This window comes from Thunnus thynnus, chromosome 17 (genome assembly GCF_963924715.1).
Source record: "Thunnus thynnus chromosome 17, fThuThy2.1, whole genome shotgun sequence".
Taxonomy (NCBI): Eukaryota; Metazoa; Chordata; class Actinopteri; order Scombriformes; family Scombridae; genus Thunnus; species Thunnus thynnus.
Window position 1 is genome coordinate 25,665,747 of NC_089533.1, and position 18,699 is coordinate 25,684,445.

At 41.6% G+C, this 18,699-nt stretch overlaps 1 protein-coding gene across 6 annotated transcripts in view; it reads right to left on the reverse strand.

The window, feature by feature from the left end:
• Positions 1-18,699, reverse strand: part of hdac5 (histone deacetylase 5) — a 58,455-nt gene that overhangs the window by 8,940 nt on the left and 30,816 nt on the right. For 4 of the 6 annotated variants that reach the window (XM_067615986.1, XM_067615987.1, XM_067615988.1 and 1 more), the window contains 21 exons: positions 17,888-18,153; positions 17,615-17,759; positions 17,388-17,493; positions 15,840-15,973; positions 13,910-14,041; positions 13,605-13,714; positions 11,614-11,730; positions 11,246-11,357; positions 10,945-11,058; positions 10,633-10,826; positions 10,428-10,546; positions 10,119-10,311; positions 6,390-6,501; positions 4,616-4,749; positions 3,085-3,205; positions 2,710-2,759; positions 2,519-2,626; positions 2,360-2,415; positions 2,151-2,238; positions 564-683; positions 123-220 (listed from right to left, as the gene is read on the reverse strand). In XM_067615986.1, the coding sequence (XP_067472087.1) occupies positions 123-220; positions 564-683; positions 2,151-2,238; positions 2,360-2,415; positions 2,519-2,626; positions 2,710-2,759; positions 3,085-3,205; positions 4,616-4,749; positions 6,390-6,501; positions 10,119-10,311; positions 10,428-10,546; positions 10,633-10,826; positions 10,945-11,058; positions 11,246-11,357; positions 11,614-11,730; positions 13,605-13,714; positions 13,910-14,041; positions 15,840-15,973; positions 17,388-17,493; positions 17,615-17,759; positions 17,888-18,153 (2,629 nt within the window). The other 2 variants (XM_067615985.1, XM_067615989.1) reach the window with 2 other exon arrangements.

Here is an 18,699-nt window from a genome sequence, read left to right on the forward strand (position 1 = left end):
CACACACACACACACACACACACACACACACACACAGTAGAGGTTAAGTCCCATAACAACTGCATTTTTAAAGGCATTTCAAAATACATTTAAAAAGATAAGAATCTAATAAAAATGTTTACCTAAAGGCAGTGAGGTACTCAACATCACCCATAGGGGGCTCTACTCCTCCAGTCCATGCTATGTTCACATTAAAACCAACACCTGCACCTGATCCCACCTGAGGCAAGAGAGAGAGACAGAGTTGTTATTAAGCGTCTTTGTTGTTCTTCCTCTCTCTCTCTCTGATCTCTCTCTGTTGTTGTTCCCCTCTTCTTGTCTGTGCAAGTCGGCCATGGGAATGTAAAATATGAAACACCAAAGAAACACCAATATTTGTGGATTAAATAAATGACTTTGGTTGTACTGGTCGTTTAAAGTCACCATGTGAAGCAATGTTTTGATAAGCAGGTTCTTGTTTTGTTCGTTCCTGTTGTGCTCTACTAGCAAACGCTCATGCACATGTATGTGAATGTGCACACAGAAGAAGAAGGCAGTGTATGTGTATGTGTGTGTCTGCATACCTCCTCAGGTGCTCCACTGCCAGGAAAGAAGTTTCCGTCATCGTAGCGATGGAGGGAGATGTAGAGGACATTGGGGTCACTGTAGAAGGCCTGCTGGGTGCCGTTGCCATGGTGAATGTCCTGCAGTGACAGGTCACAGCGGCATCAGAGAGAAGGTCAGTGGGGTGATAGGATACAAACACTCTGAACACACTGGGTTTGGACAGCATTTTAGTGAGATTAGTTCTCTTCACCTAGATCATAGAAGCCTGTGTGGGAAATGACAGAGTGATGACGCAGTGAGCGCTCGGTTACACTGACTGGCTGTTTGTTCTCCTCTGTGTGCATATCTCTGTGTTGTGTAATAACAAACAAAGGGAGCAAATCTGGTCAAAACAAAACTGATGTTGCAAACTAGCTGCCAGCTCGGTTGTCAATCCTTTTAATGTCTTCAATCCAACTTCAATCCCTCCAGGATCAGCCACTACAAACTGAAGCTGTCTGGCCAAACACTGTTCAAACCCACACAACTTTATTTTTTTAACTCTAGTGTGGATCCAAAGATACCAAATGTGTCAGGCTGAACTTTGAGGGGAATGTGTTTAAAATGATGCTGTCAAATGATGTCAGACAGGGCCAAATAAGCTGGTACATGTGTATTGTGAGCCAATTGGCCTCTCACAGCATGGAGGAGGGAATAAACCAGCTTTAAATTACACTTATTGTAGTAGCGCACATCATCTTTCTAATCTGCAGAGTTTTAAAATACTAACTAGACACTCAAATTATGAGGAAGAACACTTGTTTCTGCTGTTATATGGAAAATGAATCAGCTGAATTTTAATGAAGTGGAGGATGTGAGACAAGTGAGAAAACAATCACCTGGTTTAAGGTGAGACAGTTCATTTGGACTGTGTGTTCATGTTTACTGCCGGTTTAGTTGTGTAACAATTTTGGCAAACTCCTGTATAACAGTTTGAAGTGAGATGCTTGGAAGCTGTCAGTCAAAATTAAGTTTGACACATTCTGCAGCGCAGTTATGACTTTAGATGGAAAATGCTGCGTTTATGAGTTTATTCTCTGAAGGAAGTCACAGTTTTCATGCTGTTGAGTCTGATTTGCTGTTTCCCCGCAAGTGATAAGCTGGTTTTATACAGCAGCGACACATACAGTACAGCAGGTACTTATGAGTGAAACACTGTCTGTACATTGTAGTCAAATATCTGCAGGTGTGACAGCAAAACAGCGAGAATTTCATTAAGCTGCATGTATTGAAGGTTTCTGGCTTCTGCTGCTTTTCATGCATTTGACCCCTTATGATAATAATCATATTAACTGTGTTTTTACCTAAGAATAAAAATCACATGAAAAAAAAGGAATGAATGTTGGATCATGATGCAACAGTTAAAGCCTTATACTGTTGTTGAAATATAAAAATATTGTTTTTTGTGAATAATGAACACATTAAAAAAATGTAAACAAGAATGTTTACTTCTTTCCCTGCTACAGTTGGAAATGCTGACAGACTGTGTGTGTCTGTGTGTGTGTGTGTGTGTGTGTGTGTGTGTGTGTGTGTGTGTGTGTGTGTGTGTGTTGGTGCTAACTCACCCAATCCACAATGAGGATCTTGCCAACTCCCAGTTTCTGCTGCAGCAGCTTGGCAGTGATGGCTACTGAATTGAAGAAGCAAAACCCCCTGTACACACACACACAAAAAAAATAGTATAAACTGTTAGTCTTCACCAAGATGTGAAACAGTATAATATGTTGCTGTGTAATAATAAAAACTGTTAATACTATCTTGTGGGTGTACTGACATGGCAGTGGATTCCTCAGCATGGTGACCTGGTGGACGCACTACTGCAAAGCCATTCTGTTACAGAGACGGAGAGACAGACACACAGAGTGAAGGATGGTTCAGTCGAACGTTTATTTTCAGTAAAATGTGTGTGTGTGTATTTCCATGTGTGCGTTACCTTCAGCTCCCCTGCCGCCACTCTGAAGGCCAGCTCGATAACTGAGCCGACCGCCATGCGGACCGCCGCTGACGAGTGCATCTCATTCCACACGGTGTCACTGTCCACCTGCAGGGGGCAGCACAGAGCTCAAACCAGGGCTCAAACACTGAGTATTTATACTGTGTAGAGAGATAGAGAGACAGTCTCACCCCTATTCCTCCACAGGGAAGAACAGCGTACATCTTCTGGCTGATTGGACCTGAAACAACCAATCAGAGTCCAGGTTACAGGTATTCTAGTGTGTGGTGACTAGGATGCATCACAGAGAAGCCAAAGAGACCATGTCACACATAAGATAACCTGATGCCATTAAATATGACAGATATTTAATATGAAGTGAAGGTAAGAGAGGTCAAACAGACAGACGTGGTCTCTAGGAGGGTGCCATAATATCTTGCTAATGATAATTTTGGTATTAATACAATTTTTTCACATGATATTAACAATGATGCCAGCAAGCATGGCTGGTAGTGATGCCAGACAGACAGACAGACAGACAGACAGACAGACAGACAGACGGGTACCCAGCAGCTTCTTGTGGTCCAGTTTGTGTCGATTCAGCGGACTGGTTCCATAGAGCAAAGTGTGGAACTCTGAATGGACAGACTGGATCTCATCCAGAGACGCTTTACGCCCACGAATCCTCTGCTCACACACAGACAGAGAGGGAGAGTGAGTAAGCTTTTTGCACATTTTAAATTTGCACGTAAGAAAATAATAATATAATGGATATTTGGCTATTGCTGGAAATAACAAACTATTGTACAAAAAAAAGCTCTTATACATGAGATGGAACATTGGTGTATATATGCAGAGACGATGAGTTTACAGTAAATGATGATGATTAAACAAGATCAGTATGCGCCAAACCAGCAGGACACATAACATGTGTGTTAACTGCCATGAAGGTTTGAAATTCACTCCCTTTTCTGGAAGGTGAATATTAGTAGTGTATTGCAGTGCATGCTGGGAAAGCCTACAGTGTGCACCAAGCAGGTAGCTCCCGGTCTGAAAAGTGAAGCCAAAGCAGAAGTGCCTTAAACTTGCATTCTTTCTAATGGCCAGCAGGGGGCGACTCTACTGGTTGCAAAAAGAAGTCAGACTGTATGGAAGTCTATGAGAAAATGACCCTACGTCTAACTTGATTTATTACCTCAGTAACACTTTCCTAATGAGTTTATGCTCTCAGTCTCCAGTTCCAAGTCTTCTTCAATACAGCATGATGTTCATTTTGTAAATTGGAGTATAAGCATAGCTGCTGCGATTTCACAGTTTGTTTTCAGTTTATGAAAGTTAACTCTAACATCATGGTCGCCTAAAATAGTCTTGTTCAGCGTTTGGTTGTGCTAAAAGACCCTCTAAAGGAGTCAGCTGTTCAGTTTTTCCAGTAAATACATTTAGTTTTAACAGCAAAGTTTAGCATTAATAAGCATTAGTATAAACATTATCACAGCAAACCATAGACTGTAATTGCGCTGTGCTAACCGGTGCTAACCAAGCTAGAAGCTTGTGTTGGGGTCAGCTCCACCCTCTCATCCAAATATGGTCACTTCTGACCCAAAAATCAAAGATGGCGAAGGTCAAATTGCTAAACTCATGGCTTCAAAACAGCAGTCCACCAACCAATGGGTGACGTCACGGTGACTACGTTCATTTTTTTTTTTTCTATGGTGTGCATCAACCATTACAATACAGCATTGTGGGTGTAGCTCTGCACTGAGTACAAACATCCTGTTTGCTAACTTTTCAATGTGTGTGTGTGTGTGTGTGTGTGTGTGTGTGTGTGTGTGTGTGTGTGTGGTCTAGTTATTCCTCATGTTGCGGGGGCTCACATCCCTTGTGGGGACAAAAAGCAAGTCCCCTTGATGTAAATCATTCATTTTAGGGTGAGGACTTGGTTTAAAGTTAAGGTTAGTTTAGGGTTATGATAAGGTTAGGGTAAGGGTTAGGGTTAGGCATGTGGTGGTTATGGTTAAGACACCAGGAAATGAATGTGAGTCAATGTAATGTCCTCTGAAGTGATGGAAACATGACTCTGTGTGTGTGTGCATATACCTCGCAGCGGCCCAGCAGGCCTGTCTCCTGCAGTCTGGACCAGATGCTCTGCACTCTCCCAGCATGCTCTGGGTGGATGTGAGCGTTGCCACACACACACTGATGCTTCAACATCAGACTGTCATATACAAGCCCTGGAGTGAGAGAGGCAGAAAGTGACAGAAAGGCAGAGAAAAGGACAAGTTTATCATATATTCTCAATTAAAAGCAAACGCTACGCTAACAGCAGGAGGTGTGGCCTCGCAAAAAAATAAATAAATAACACAGGACTGAAAAACTTTACATGTAATGGTTTGCATGGTAAATTATCATATGTTCCACAGCATCAATTACCCCAGTATAACAACAAATGTGTGTCAATGGTCCTCCATAATGGGATTGTGTTTTGTAGTAACACACAAGCACCACAAGATGTCAGAAGCTACAAGTGAAATATGTGTGAGACATGCAGGATATAGACTTCACCACATACATTTAGTAGCCATACTTCTGTAAGACGTACAGTATATATGGCCTTTGAAGGAGAGTTTTGCTTAGTTTAGGCGGAAATAGACAACTTTTTTGCTTTAACTTATCATTATGAAGTACATGTTGATTGCACAGTGTAATGGCTATAGAATACTGACACAATCGGCGTTTAGATTGGTTCCCTATGAGCCTCGCCTTCACCGTGCAATTCTGTCTGCAAGCGGGTTCCATCTCCTGGGAAAAAACGAAGGCTCAATTTACAGCACAAAAGAAGTGCGTCAACCACTGCTCACCCAAAGGAGGAAGAGGATAGTGCTTTTGTTTTATATCTGCGTATGTTACGTTTTTGATCCGGTTGTCTTTGCGACAGCGGCGTAAACAATAATACTGCTTGGAAATTACATTATATTACAAGTATACAGCACTCATAATTTACAAATGTTATATGTATTCTTTGACACTTTTGCCGTCTGTCTTAACACACACATATTGTTTGATTTTGATTGTCTGTGTAGCTTTACATACCGTACATGATAATAGGCTGAGTACAGTATAGTATGTTACTGTAATATAGTTACATGTTAACTATAAAATGATGTCATATGAGAATTTACATGCAAATAGACTTCTTGGATGGCTGAACGATTATTTTCTTTGACTGTTTAAACCATATGTGTTATATTACTGCGTGTTTTCCAGGCGTCAAACAGAGGCTAAGGTGGTGTTTTAACATCCTGGTCCAATCTACTTTAATGATGTTTGGCTCACGCTGGGCCGTCCTGGAGACCTGAGGGTTTACAGTGCTGACCACACAATTCCAACAGCCCTGGTTCAAGTTTGGCCAGGGTTGTTTGTTGCATGACACATAAGCTTTTTACTGTTGACTCTCTAATAGAGGCATAAAATTCCCCTGAAACTACTTAAAAACACAAAGTTTATGATGATAAATTAGAATAAATGATGTAGCTCATGTTCATAAAAGCCTGAACTCCTGCAGGGCTTTTAATGTGAAATAAATGAAGAAAATGTTGTGTTTGTACTGACAGCAAACAGTAGATAAATACATCAGAGCAGGGGTTTCATACTTGAACATGAACCTATATGCTTATAAAAAAAGGAAATAAAAGTAGGATAAACAGAACACTACTTGAACGTATTTCAGTGAAATCATCAGAACCGTCAGCCAACAGAGACTCAGCTCCCTGTTGCTAAGCAACTAGCATGGTGGTGTATAGTAGGCGGACTGACGCCACTGATGTAAAACTCTCGTCCAATCGCAAACCAGATGCAAACACGCGAAACTGACCGGTGGTGAAGAGGTGTTTGATGGGATTGACAGTGGCCGCAGGGGAGGACTGCGCTCTTCCCAGAGGTCTGTGGGGCAACGACGACTGGAACACACCCAGCTGCTGCAAGGCCTGATGGGAAGGAGAGAAGGGGGAAGAGAGACGGAAGGATGAACGAGAGACAAGAGAGGGAGAGAGAAAGTTATGATTCATAGAAAAAGGATGAATCAGAGATCGGTCCATTCACTGCGATGACGGAGGAGAGTGTGTGTGTGTGTTTATAAAACAGCAGCCTGTCTCTTTCTCTGTCAACACACACACACACACTGAAATTACTATAATTCTCAGTAATGTATGATTTCATAAAAATCAGTGTGTGAAAACATGCTATACAAATTAAGATTGACATCTTGACTTATTAATAGACTGAAATTGGCTGACTGATTGATGGAAAAGGCAATACTAGACTTTTTATGAGGATGTCATGAACCATTACAGTCTTAGAGTTTAGTTTTCTTTAAACTTTAAGCAGTGCACACACACACACACACACACATACACACACACATTCTGTAGTGTCTATATATAGGGAGTGTTGCTGTGCTCCCTGCTGCGAACTGGGTGACTCATCATGTGTGGGTGGGCACTAAAACACACACACACACTTGACATATACAGGCATACGGGAACACACACACACACACTCACACGCAGCGGTGAGTCCAGTGGTTGAGTCATCAGCTGGTGATGTCACTGTAACGTCAACATACACTCACCGGCCACTTCATCAGGTACACCTGTGCAATCTAATGCCATCCAAAACAAAAGCTCTGCTGTCAGTTCTACTTTTATGAAGCTTCAATACATTTTCAGTTTTTGTTGACGTTGTCAGAAAGGTGATAATTCTGCTTTATGTTTATTACTGAGGTCATAGTGGGTTGAATGGTGTTCCTAATATTTTGTCCACTCCATTAACATACATAAGGGGAGCAAAATATTAGAAACACTTTTCAATATGATGCATTCCAGTGCACCACCACCACCCACTACAACCTCAATATAAACAAAGCAACATCATCACCTTTCTGTCAATATCAACAAAAACTGAAAATGTATTGAAGCTTCATAAAAGTAGAATTAATAGCAGAGCTGTTGTATTGGATTGCATTAGATTGCACAGGTATCCTAATAAAGTATCTGGTGAGTGTATATATACTATATATGTTGTGTATATATATGTATACACGTAAATGAGAAAATGTCACAAAATATGCTGTATTGTACAGTTTTATATTCACATCCCAGCCTTTTCTGTTTCTGTAAAATGTCAAAGCTTTCTTCTGATGACTCATCCTGTACTTGTGTGCTTCTAAAAAAAAAAAATCTATCCAGTTAAACGTGATCAGACATTTTGGACCGATCCATTCAACCCTCCCCTCCAATAAAAGCTGCTTCATCCTTGAGCACAAACACCACCCACGATGAACACGGGTCAGAGGTGTGTGTTTGGGTGTGATGAAGCAGGAAGAAAAAAGATCATTGAAAAAAAAAAAAGCAGTGAAGTGCGTCAGTTAGGGTTGGAGGACAACATGTGACTGCACCTGCTGATGTTTAACGCTCCTGACACACCGAGACAACCTCAACCTAAATACATTTCCAATAGCATGAAATGATGTTACGCTGTAACACTATTTATAACAGCACTGATTGATTGTGTGGCCACTTGGGGGAGTTGTACCAAAATATAAACACAACACTGACACATTGACCTTATAAAGTAGTTAGGGTGAACGTGTTAGCAAACGCTTGTCTGGTCGCACATCCAGCAGACACAAAGCCACATTAGCATTCGTTTTAAGTCGTACTTCTGATCACCTGACTAATATAAGTCCAATATTCACTCTCTTTCTAGCTCTGGTTGGGTCTTCACAACTCCTGAAGGAAATATCTGTCTCTTTTGCTGCTAACTCTCTCACTAACTTTTGTCTGTCTACTGTTTGGAGCTCAGCAGATAGGGTAAAATAGGTTTGTAAGAGCATTGTCACTAAAAACAGCCTCCTACTAGTGCTGTAAACAAGGAAAACAATTAACTTGCAGGCTGTAAAACCAAAACAATGAGCTGAAAGAGGCTAAAACGCTCCATAGCGCTGAGGGGAACTGCAGAGTTGGGTGTTAATTCTCTGTGAATTTGTCACTATGAATGACCTCTTTGACAAAACACGTCGTTTCATCCACTGATAACATAAAAACAGTGATGAGTGCAGCTTTAAATTCCAACTTAAATTAAGTTTAATGTTTTTTTTTCTGCTAGAACACTCATATCTGCTCTGTAAATCACACGTCCTGTGCTCTCTGTTGAGAAAAAACATCTGTCTTCAGTTTGTCAGTGTAGTGGAAGGAATTCTTTTCACACAGCCAATTAAATCATTTCATTTTACACCGTATTTGCATAAAGCGGTGACCTCGCCGGTCTATGATTGGCCGACGGTGACGCTGACTACCAGCCAGACAGCAGTCTGAGACACAACACAACAAGAGCCGCAGACTTTGAACAACAATTTCATACGCTTTCCAGATAATGTCTCTTTCACAACTGCCAGCGTGAAATCGCCTGATTAAAATATCAGAGTGACACCAGAGTAAATAGGAACGGGTTTATGTGGAGTGAATCACACAGTTCTCCATTGGCGAGAGAGCGTTACTCGATCTTTAATAAGGTTTATATGCTGTATATCTAAAAGAATAATATGTTAACACCATTAAAAGTAAAAAGCTTTTAAGCTCAAGTTTGAAGAAAATATTTTGTCAAAACTAAAATTGAAGACACAGATGCACATTAAACTAAAGTTTGGCCCTGAATCATATGTTTCATGTCACTTATACTTACTAGAGACTGATTATAAGCCAAAAGAAACAGTCAGTGTTCACCTAACGAGATAAGCCCTCGTCAGACATAACAGAGAAATCTCAGATCACGGATGGAGTCCACGCATAGTCCGACACCGCTGTTCAAACTGCATACACACTTCAAACTGGTCAGAGTACAACATTATTAAGACAATATGACAGCATATTATTCAAGCACACTAAGTCTAGGAAAATATGCTTTTGTTAAATTTTGGTAAATTAAATTAAACGCATGTACTTTTCACTGAGGGAAAATAATAGGAATGTTATGTAATGAGCTCACCAAATCACAAAGTGTTGTTTCTCAGAATGAGCAGCACCATAAGAGAAAAACCTAAAAGGAATTCTTATGAGTGATACACTGCAGCTCACGACGTCTACGCGTGAAAGTAATCGTGGGAGGGTGAAAAACACCTGAAGTCAAGTAACAGGCTGACCATTAGCTGCAATGAGTCAGATAACTAACGCACAGCAACATCTGTAGCAGACTGAACACAGTGAGATAAAAACAGCAGGAGGTATGTTGATGATGCGTTTGTGTGATTCATTCCTGTGTGTGATGATGCTGTGCAACCAAAATGGTCCCGGTTTGACACTGACCTGGACCCTTCCTTTCTGACGTACCCCCATATCACTATCACATGAGCTCAAAAACCCTTCAATGAATGAATTGAAATGTGTTTATTTCAATTCATTTAAAGTGGATTAGTTAAGTAACACTACAAAAGAGTGGCTATTGTTACAATATGTTTTTCAGTTTAGTTTTTCTCCTGATCACAATTATATGAATATGTTTCCTCCACAATCAGTAGCAGATTCAGCCTCTGTGTTCAGACACAAACCTGCGTGTAGTTCCCCCTCTCGTCTTCATCCTCCCTCAGCTGGATGACATCGTCATCCTCTTCCTCTTCGTCCAGCTCGCTCTCGGTACTCTCCCCTTTCACTTGCATGGCCCCGCGCTCCTCCTCACCCTTCACGTGCACACCAACTCGCTCAGAGGGGGGTGTACTGTCGTCAGACCCCTCTTTCTGAAGCCTGATTGGTGAAAAATACAGAGCTGACTTAAAAACAACATTCAGATGTTTACATTTACATATATAGATAAAGATTAATTAGTCATTGATTCTGATTGGTTTGTAGAAATGCCACACCTGTGAATACCCTCCCCTTCGTCATCCTCCTGCATGTCATTGGTCTCTGTTAGCTCCTCCTCTGTCTCCTCTGGGTGAGTGGGCGGCGGCCTGGGAAGGTCTGCCCCCTTTGATAGCATCTACACACACAAGGTAATGTTAGTGCATGACAATGTGCACTTGTAAACGTGTGTATGTGCATGTGTGTGTGTGAGAATATTTGTACCTTGTAGTGTTTCTCCAGGAAGTGCTGGTGTTGCTGCTGAACCACCAGCTGCTGCAGGGCCTGTGGGGACTGGGGCAAAGGTGCACTCTGGGTTCGAGCCAGTGGTCGATGGCGAGGCAGCTTGTTGACGGCCCGCATGCCACTGGACACGCCTCTCTCTGCCGTAACCAGCGGCGACTGGCTGTACATGGGGACTGCGTGGGTAGAGGGTCATAGCATAAAGACAATGAGTTGGACACTATGGGTGGACACTACTGTGGATGTTTACTTTAGCGCATGTGTGTGTGTGTGTGTGTGTGTGTGTACGTGTACCAGCTAGCATAGCAGTCTGTTGTCTGGCCTGCTCCAGCAGTAGTACGTGTTGCAATAACGAGGAATGGGAAGAGTGAGAGCTGGGAGGCGGAGTCTCCACATCATGCCCCACCCCTGCAAAGAAAAGCAAAGAATAAAGAGAGTCATTATTAGTTCCAAATAATACAATATATTTTAAAACTAATTACAAGAAATTAGTATTTTGTTTTCCCTTCATACATAAATGACACTGTGTCACATGTAAATTTATGTATTTATATGTAATACTCTATATATAGTTATGAACTGTTGTAAAGCTTACCTGCAGGTAATGACGATGTGGAGAGAAACTTCCCTGTTAGAGCCCCGCCCCCTCGCAGTGATTGGATGGCTTGCCGCTCAGCCTCTTGCTGGTTAGACAGCTTCTGGGGAGGCTGTAGGGGGGGCATTACCATATTTACCACACAGATAAGTATAGGTCACCACCACAAAATCACTAATGTGGCAAATTTTGTATGGTGTAATGGTAACTGCCAGTCATGTGACATCTTTGGTCCTAGCCTGTAAAACTAAAAAGAAACTTTCCTGAGAGTTTCTTTCCAAAACAAAAACAGTCTTATTGTTTTCTATGGGAGCTAGTGTCAGATATGTACAGTATGTTTGGGCCTAGTGTGTGTTGAGTTGACCCACCGTGATGTGTGTGTTGGCAGGGAGGCCCAGGGAGATATTCGGCAGGGATGGCGAGGTGTAGAGACTCAGTGGACTCAATGTCCCATCAGCACCCAGTGTCTGATGGAGAGATCGCAGCTACAGACAGACAGACTGGTTAGCTTAGGTGTCTTGCTCTGTGGAATTTTAGCAGTAGTTGGGAGGGTGGTTGGATGGTTATACACTGTAGATTGATCCAGGTTGCTATGGTAACTTGTTTTTATCATCTACTGTTAGCACTGACTAACAATATCTCTCTCACATCGAGTCAATTCACTCTCTGGATCCTCTTTGTAGTATTGCCTTCTTGGGGCTTAGCTGTTTATGTGCAATAACTATCGAATATTCCGATCAAACACATCTGCCAATTAACAAAATTGTCCAGCTGTTTGGTCCCACTTCATGTGTACACCCCACTTCACTTCTTGTGAGCCAGCATTTACAAGTTTCATTATCTATGTTAATATGGACAGAACATTTCCCAGAAACAATGATTCTGTGCAGCAACAAAAACAGGACACCTCGACAAGAAAACTTCCACAACACTCCAGAAACTGTAGATTTTATTGCTAAGATGAACAGGAATGAGAGGAGCATGTGTAACAAATGGATGCAGCAATAGCATGAAAAGAAATTAAATTAGTAGAAGGATTACTTTTCTTAAGTGACCGCTCAAATTCAATATGATTACTACTGACTACTGAGTCTTGTTAGCTTCGAGGCCCACTACTTGCTCACTGGGCATAATTCCATGTAGCCTTCTTAAGTATTTGAGTATTTGATACAGTATTTTATCCATAATTAACATCTCAATAGTCAATGGTTAGGTCTCATCCTCCTTAAAGCATCATTTAACCTTTAATCAAAAACTGTACCTGATAACTTCTGGCCAGTCATGAAATTGTCATTTTTATCTAACAGCCTGCATGGAGTTTCCTTCCCACAATTTGTCCCTTTTTTTAGATCGCAACAACATTTTGAACAATGGTTTCAGGATGCACCACAGAACTGAGTCAGCTATGCAAAGCTTTCTTGTCTCAAACATGTAGTGTGCATTGAGGCATTAGATTGGTTTGTTTCATATCTACAACGTAGATCAGTTTCTATTGATCATTTTTCATCTTGTTCTGCTCCTATCTCTTGTGGTGTACCCCAAGGTTCTATTCCAGGCCCAATTGTAATTGGATGTAAAATGCTGGATGGCTAGAAGTTTTTTGCCATTTCCCTCTAGTGGTTTAGCCAGTTTTCTTGGGCCTCTATCTTCAAATATCCATACACATGCACACAAGAAATCTGGGTGTCATTTTTGATTCTGCTTTAAAATTTGACGAACTTTGTCATTAGTAGTAGTTTTTCCCACATGTGGTCTATAGTGAAAGTAAAGCCTTTTCTCTCTGTCAGCTATCCCTGCCATGTATTTCAAAATGCATCAACAAGGTTCCTTTACTGATACTAAGAGGAGAGACCAGGTCTGCACAGTGCTGGCCTCCCTTCACTGGTTACCTGTGAAATACAGAATTCTTTTTTTTTAAGATTATTTTATTTGTTTTTAAAGCAATACATTGACTGGCACCAGCTTATTTCTTAAGATCCACCTTTTTAAAATTACCTTTGAGTCCCCTTAATTACTTATAGAACTATACAAGTGCTTTAATTTTGTCTGTTACAGTTATTTGATTACTTATTTTCATTTTAATTATTCAATTGTATTTTAAATTTATCTGTAAAGCCCTTTTAAATGTGCTCTACAAATAACCTGACTTGACTTTCCTTGAAGCACAGTGAACTGTAGGTGGCAAACTCGAGCTGCGTGTCCAGTATGAAGACATGGATGGATGACTGTGAAAACGAGACCAGCCCATATACTACATGAGTTGGTGAGAATAAATTATTTTAAATTAAAGCCTCTGTGTGGTTATGTGTGTGTGTGTGTGTGTGTGTGTGTGTGTGTGTGTGTGTGTGTGTGTGTGTACCTCTGTCTGTATGTTGGGGACTGATCCCGTGTTGCCATTGGCGATAGCTGTATTGGAGCTGTTGGGACTGCTGGGACCTGAACCTGGAGCGCTATTACAGAGAGAGGAGACTGGTCGAGAGACACAGACACACAGAAAGAGAGAGAGAGAGAGGAATTCATTCAAGTTAATTCATAAAATGTAATATCACAGAATGTATTAACAGTTTACATACTAAACACACTGCTACAAAGTTATCTGTTTATTTTCAACTTTGTATTTCTTTCAGTATGAAAAACACTGTCATTAAGTATCTGTGTGTTCACCTGATATCTCTATGGCTCTCTTCTTAAAAGTGCTGATGACGGTGCCATCCTTCCTTCGCAGGAGTGGAGAGCTCCGCCTCTCTGCCACCTTCTGCTTCAACCGTGAACGCACTTTCAGGTTAGGTTCTGAGACTGGAGAAAAGTCCCAGAGAGACAGAAAGGAAGGAGAGAATAAGAGAAAGGGAAATTTAAAAAGCGTAACCCTACTGTCTTATATTGCAGTCTGTTTGGAATATAGGAGAAAGAAGAATACATTTTATGTCAATGTGGCTGCTTTTGTGTTTAGTTGAGTTTGCCTTTTTGTGTGTTTAATCTGTTGTTATTTTTATCTCTCACTGCCATGTCATTTGCATTTTCATCTCTTTTGTAACATGTTTCATTGCAAAGCAATCTGTTAAGTGCACATTTTGTTTGGTGGAGTATTTTGTTGAGGTACTTAAAGGTGCCTGGTGATTTGCCAACAGGAAACTATCAGAACAGATACAGGAACACAGGGTGCCTGGTAATCCTACATTAAATTTTGGCTGGTTAGGTTGCTTGCTGGATGAGCAGCTAGGTGTATTTTAAGGCAGCTTCTGTCAAGGTGAAGAGCAAAGACTCATGCCCAGTTTACAAGTTGGACATGGGCATTAAAGGATTTTGCATAAGTGGTTTAAATATCAATGTTGTAAACCAACATCTCAGGACACATTGGAGGATATTTACTAAGTTTGCCACAAATTACCATCAGAGGGAAAATTTTTAGAGGGAATTTTGTACTAAAAACACAGTAACTTTAGAAGTAACTCAAACCGCTGAAGCCTCATATTAACTTCAGATAAACTTTGGGATACAGCCACACAAATGAGGACTTTGGATTTTGTTTCCTATCACAAAGTACATTGAGAGGGGATCTTCAAATGACCAGTATGACCCGGAGGATGATTACAGCAAGAAGAACCTGTTTCAGTGTTCAAATGGGCACCTGATTATTGTTTTAAGACCTATCTTTTAAGAGGAGTCAGCTGGAAACATCTAAAAGTCAGCTGAAGTCAGCATTTTAAACCAACTAGCAGCTAGAAAGATAAATCAACTGTTGCTGGCTAGAATTGAGAAGCTGCCTTTTATTACCTCTGTCTGAAATCAAGTACCCATCCTTTCAAAAATGACTATGAATTTCATTAGTAAATATGCCACCGCTACATACCAGTGGACAGAACCAGTAGCCCCTTTTACACAGCGTGTTCAAGGCGGGAATGTTCTGCCTCATCATTCTGTATAAAAGGTACGAATACGGAATAGGGAGTCATTGTTGTTCCGCCAATAAGCCAGCAGTGGAGATAGTCACATTGCCACGTTTAGATGGAAGTCTGTGTGTAAAAGGGACAGCCGGCATGCCAGGACAGGGGTGTGACATTTTGATGATGCGTTATGTGTGCGACCCGACACTGGGGGGATTTAAAGATCTCTGAAGAAACAATTAGCGGCTAACTAACAGCAACCAAGATGCTAACGCTAGCGGCTGATGATGCTGTTGTGTTACACGTCACACCCATGGGTCACGCCTCTGAATCCAGAACGCAGGCATGCTATCTAAGATCACACACGGAGGCAGCATTATACCGGTTTTGTTTGGTTCAGTGTAAAAAAAAGCAAAGCCGCCATAATGATGGGTCTTCTTTACGGCAATATTGCAGGATCTCTGTGTAAAAGGGGCTGGTGAGTGTCTGTTATCTCTAAGTTTGAGCTACCTCTTCCCTGGTGAGTCAGACTGAGTCACCAAAGCAGGCACACACACACACACACACACACACACACATATATATATTTATATATGTAAAAACACACCAAACTCCACCTCCGCATAGTCCTTCATCAAACCTCTTTTACATGACAAGTGACAAATCTCACACACACACTTCCTCCCTCTGTCTCTATGTGTCTGTCCTACCTGTCTTGCGGAGCGGGAAGTCGTCTTTGCCCTCGTAGTTCCCCAGCAGCGGGGGCAGTTTGTAGGAGGGAGGTGTTCCTGGGGTGTTACTCTGCGGAGGAGAGCTCTGCTCCAGGGAGGTGTGCTGGGCTCCCCTGCAGACACACACACACACACACACACACACACACACACACACACACACACACAAGGACAAAGCAAGTTAGCTGGCTGATGAAACAGTTTCACAATATTAAGTGATAAACTCTTGCAGCAAAGTCATTTTCTGGCAACCTGCTGCTTCGTGTATTTCTGGTTTCATTTAGTCATTTCCCACATTTCCTAGAATGCCTTTCCTGTTATTCCCTGTTATTGTAAGTGTGGAAATATTTTCTCTGTCCCTCTTCTTCGATTGTTTCCCCCTCTATTATTGCTGAATGTTGACACAGAATGGATTTAGGAAATAGCTTCTCAAGGACTGACACTGAAACCTGACATTTTCTTTTGATGTCTTAGATCAGTGAAACATTTCCAGCTATGTTTGGCACTGCTGAAATTAACTGGACATGACATCATGTCATCTATAGCCCTTTTCAGACAAGGAATCTGTTACAGTGATGGCTTTTTGTCATTCAGACATAGGTGTCTGATATGTAAATGTGTGTTATGGCTTAATTCGAACATGACAGGACTGTTACGGAACAGCTACGATGAAAACCTTTTTTGCTCTGCGCTGTGAGGGAGACTGATTCGACATGAGAGGAATCTCCTAAACAACTTAACACGTTCACAGTGTTTCCTCCACCCCACCCATAAATAGAGAAATCAGCTGCCGGATTGAATGGATTTTTTTCATTTGGGAAGGGGGCATGTTCAAGCTAAAACGGGGTGTTTTATTTTACACCTCTTTAAGGAGGTGTAAGACGACGGCACTCAATTCATACATGTCACATTAAAAGTGTTATGGAAGTGTGGAAGGTCCACTCTAGTAAGATCGCTGTCCTCACTTTCAAACAGAAGTGACAGTAATGCTTTAGATTATAGCCTGCATACATCCAGCCTAATTATTCCAGTCGTTTTTTCTGTAAAATGGGAATAATTCGGCTGTATGATGAGGGCTGTAATCTAAAGTGTTTTCAAAGTGACTCAGGAGCTTATTCAGACATGAGACCAACATTTAACACTGCCATCACATGTATGTAGCGTGTTTGAAAGTTTAAATCTCACAGTTTAAATTTGGATAACTGTTCAAGCCTCATTAACTGGACAGATTGTGCCTAAATACTTACTGTCCTGACAGTAAACTGTCACACCAGGCAATGAGGAGAGATCACACTCTCTGTGATCTGTGACTGATAAAACATGTTCCCATTCATACAGCGCAGTTTACTGTAACTGTAATTCTATAAATAGCCGTTAGCACAGAAGATGCAGCTTAGCATTAAAAAAGAAACCTACACCATCATAAGAATAATGCAGAGTAAATAAGTTTGACACTGACTTCTATATAATTTTACAATGATGTGACTGATCTGTCTGAGGACATGTTGTGTTCTCTGCAATCCTCACCAGCACTTTGGGGAGAAGGAATGGTTTAGTCCGCAGGTACCGGGCTCTTTCTTACTGAGAAGGAACTCCTGCAGCTTCAGCTTCACCTCTGTACTGGCAATGGCACCTTCCAAATCACAAAGAAGCACACAAACGCAGTAAGAAAGCGAGTGAAGGCAGCTTTTCCGGACACTCCGCCGTCTTGTGCAGAGCGTGGTAGTAACAGCAGAAGTACGAGTGTAACCTACTCTCTTTGCCTTTCTCCTTGTTCCTTAGCAGTAGCAGCTGTTGCTCCAGTCGCTGTTTCTCCTGCTCTTCATGTCTTTGTTGCTCCAGTTTCCTCTTCTGTTCGAGCTCCTGCTGCCGCTTTGCTGCCAACAGCTCCTGTTGTTGCTTAAACACACACACATACACATTTTAATGAATGACAAATAAACCAACTGACTAGCTGAATCATTATCAGGCTCTTAGCCAACAATTTATACAGTAGATAACAGCCGGTATGGATCTGTTGTGAATACCTGACTTAATACCTTCAGGTGCTCCTGCAGCTGGACTTCATGTTGTCTTGTTAGTACTTCGTGTTTTTTCTGGAACTCTGCGAACAAAAGTTGTTTCTGGAGTTCCTGCTGCTGTTTCAGTAGCACAAGTTCCTGCTGGAGCTGCTGCTCTCTCAGGGCTGTGTCCACCCCAGCTGCACCCCCTGACAGAGACCCCACCCTAGGCTCTGTCCGCAGGTCCACTGGGCCTCCTCCTCCTCCTCCTGGGCCTTCTCCTGGACCCCCACCTGGGAAAGCAGCGATGGACTTCACTCATCCTGACTCGATTGCTGATTTTGTTGTTCTGTTTGTGTTTTTCCATATCTATCTGTCTGTGTGCTGTCTGTTTTTTATACTTGTTTCAACTTTCATAACTCTGCTTTGTAGTTTTGACTGCAAGCTCTGGACTTTATTTTTCTCTGCATCACGTTATCATGTTCTAATCCTACCTTTCTTTTCTACCAGCAAATGTGGCTTGAGAAAAGCACTCCAAACAATGGTTGGTTACCCACTTAACCGGCCTCTGAGGTAAACTGACACAGTGGCTGTCTACAATATGGAAACTAACCTTGCTGGAACCATTGTGAAACCATGTCTAGAGATCAACCAAACCATTCAAAGACCACAGGAACTTGCTCAATTGACCCCTACACCCAAAAAAAAAACAAACAATACAAAAAAAACTTCATAAAGGACAATTAATGGATAGGTTCAAAATTGCTAAACTGGCTGTTAAAAGATCCCCCTGTGGTGTGTGGACAAACTGTGGATTTTGGCCCCCATCACTTATACTG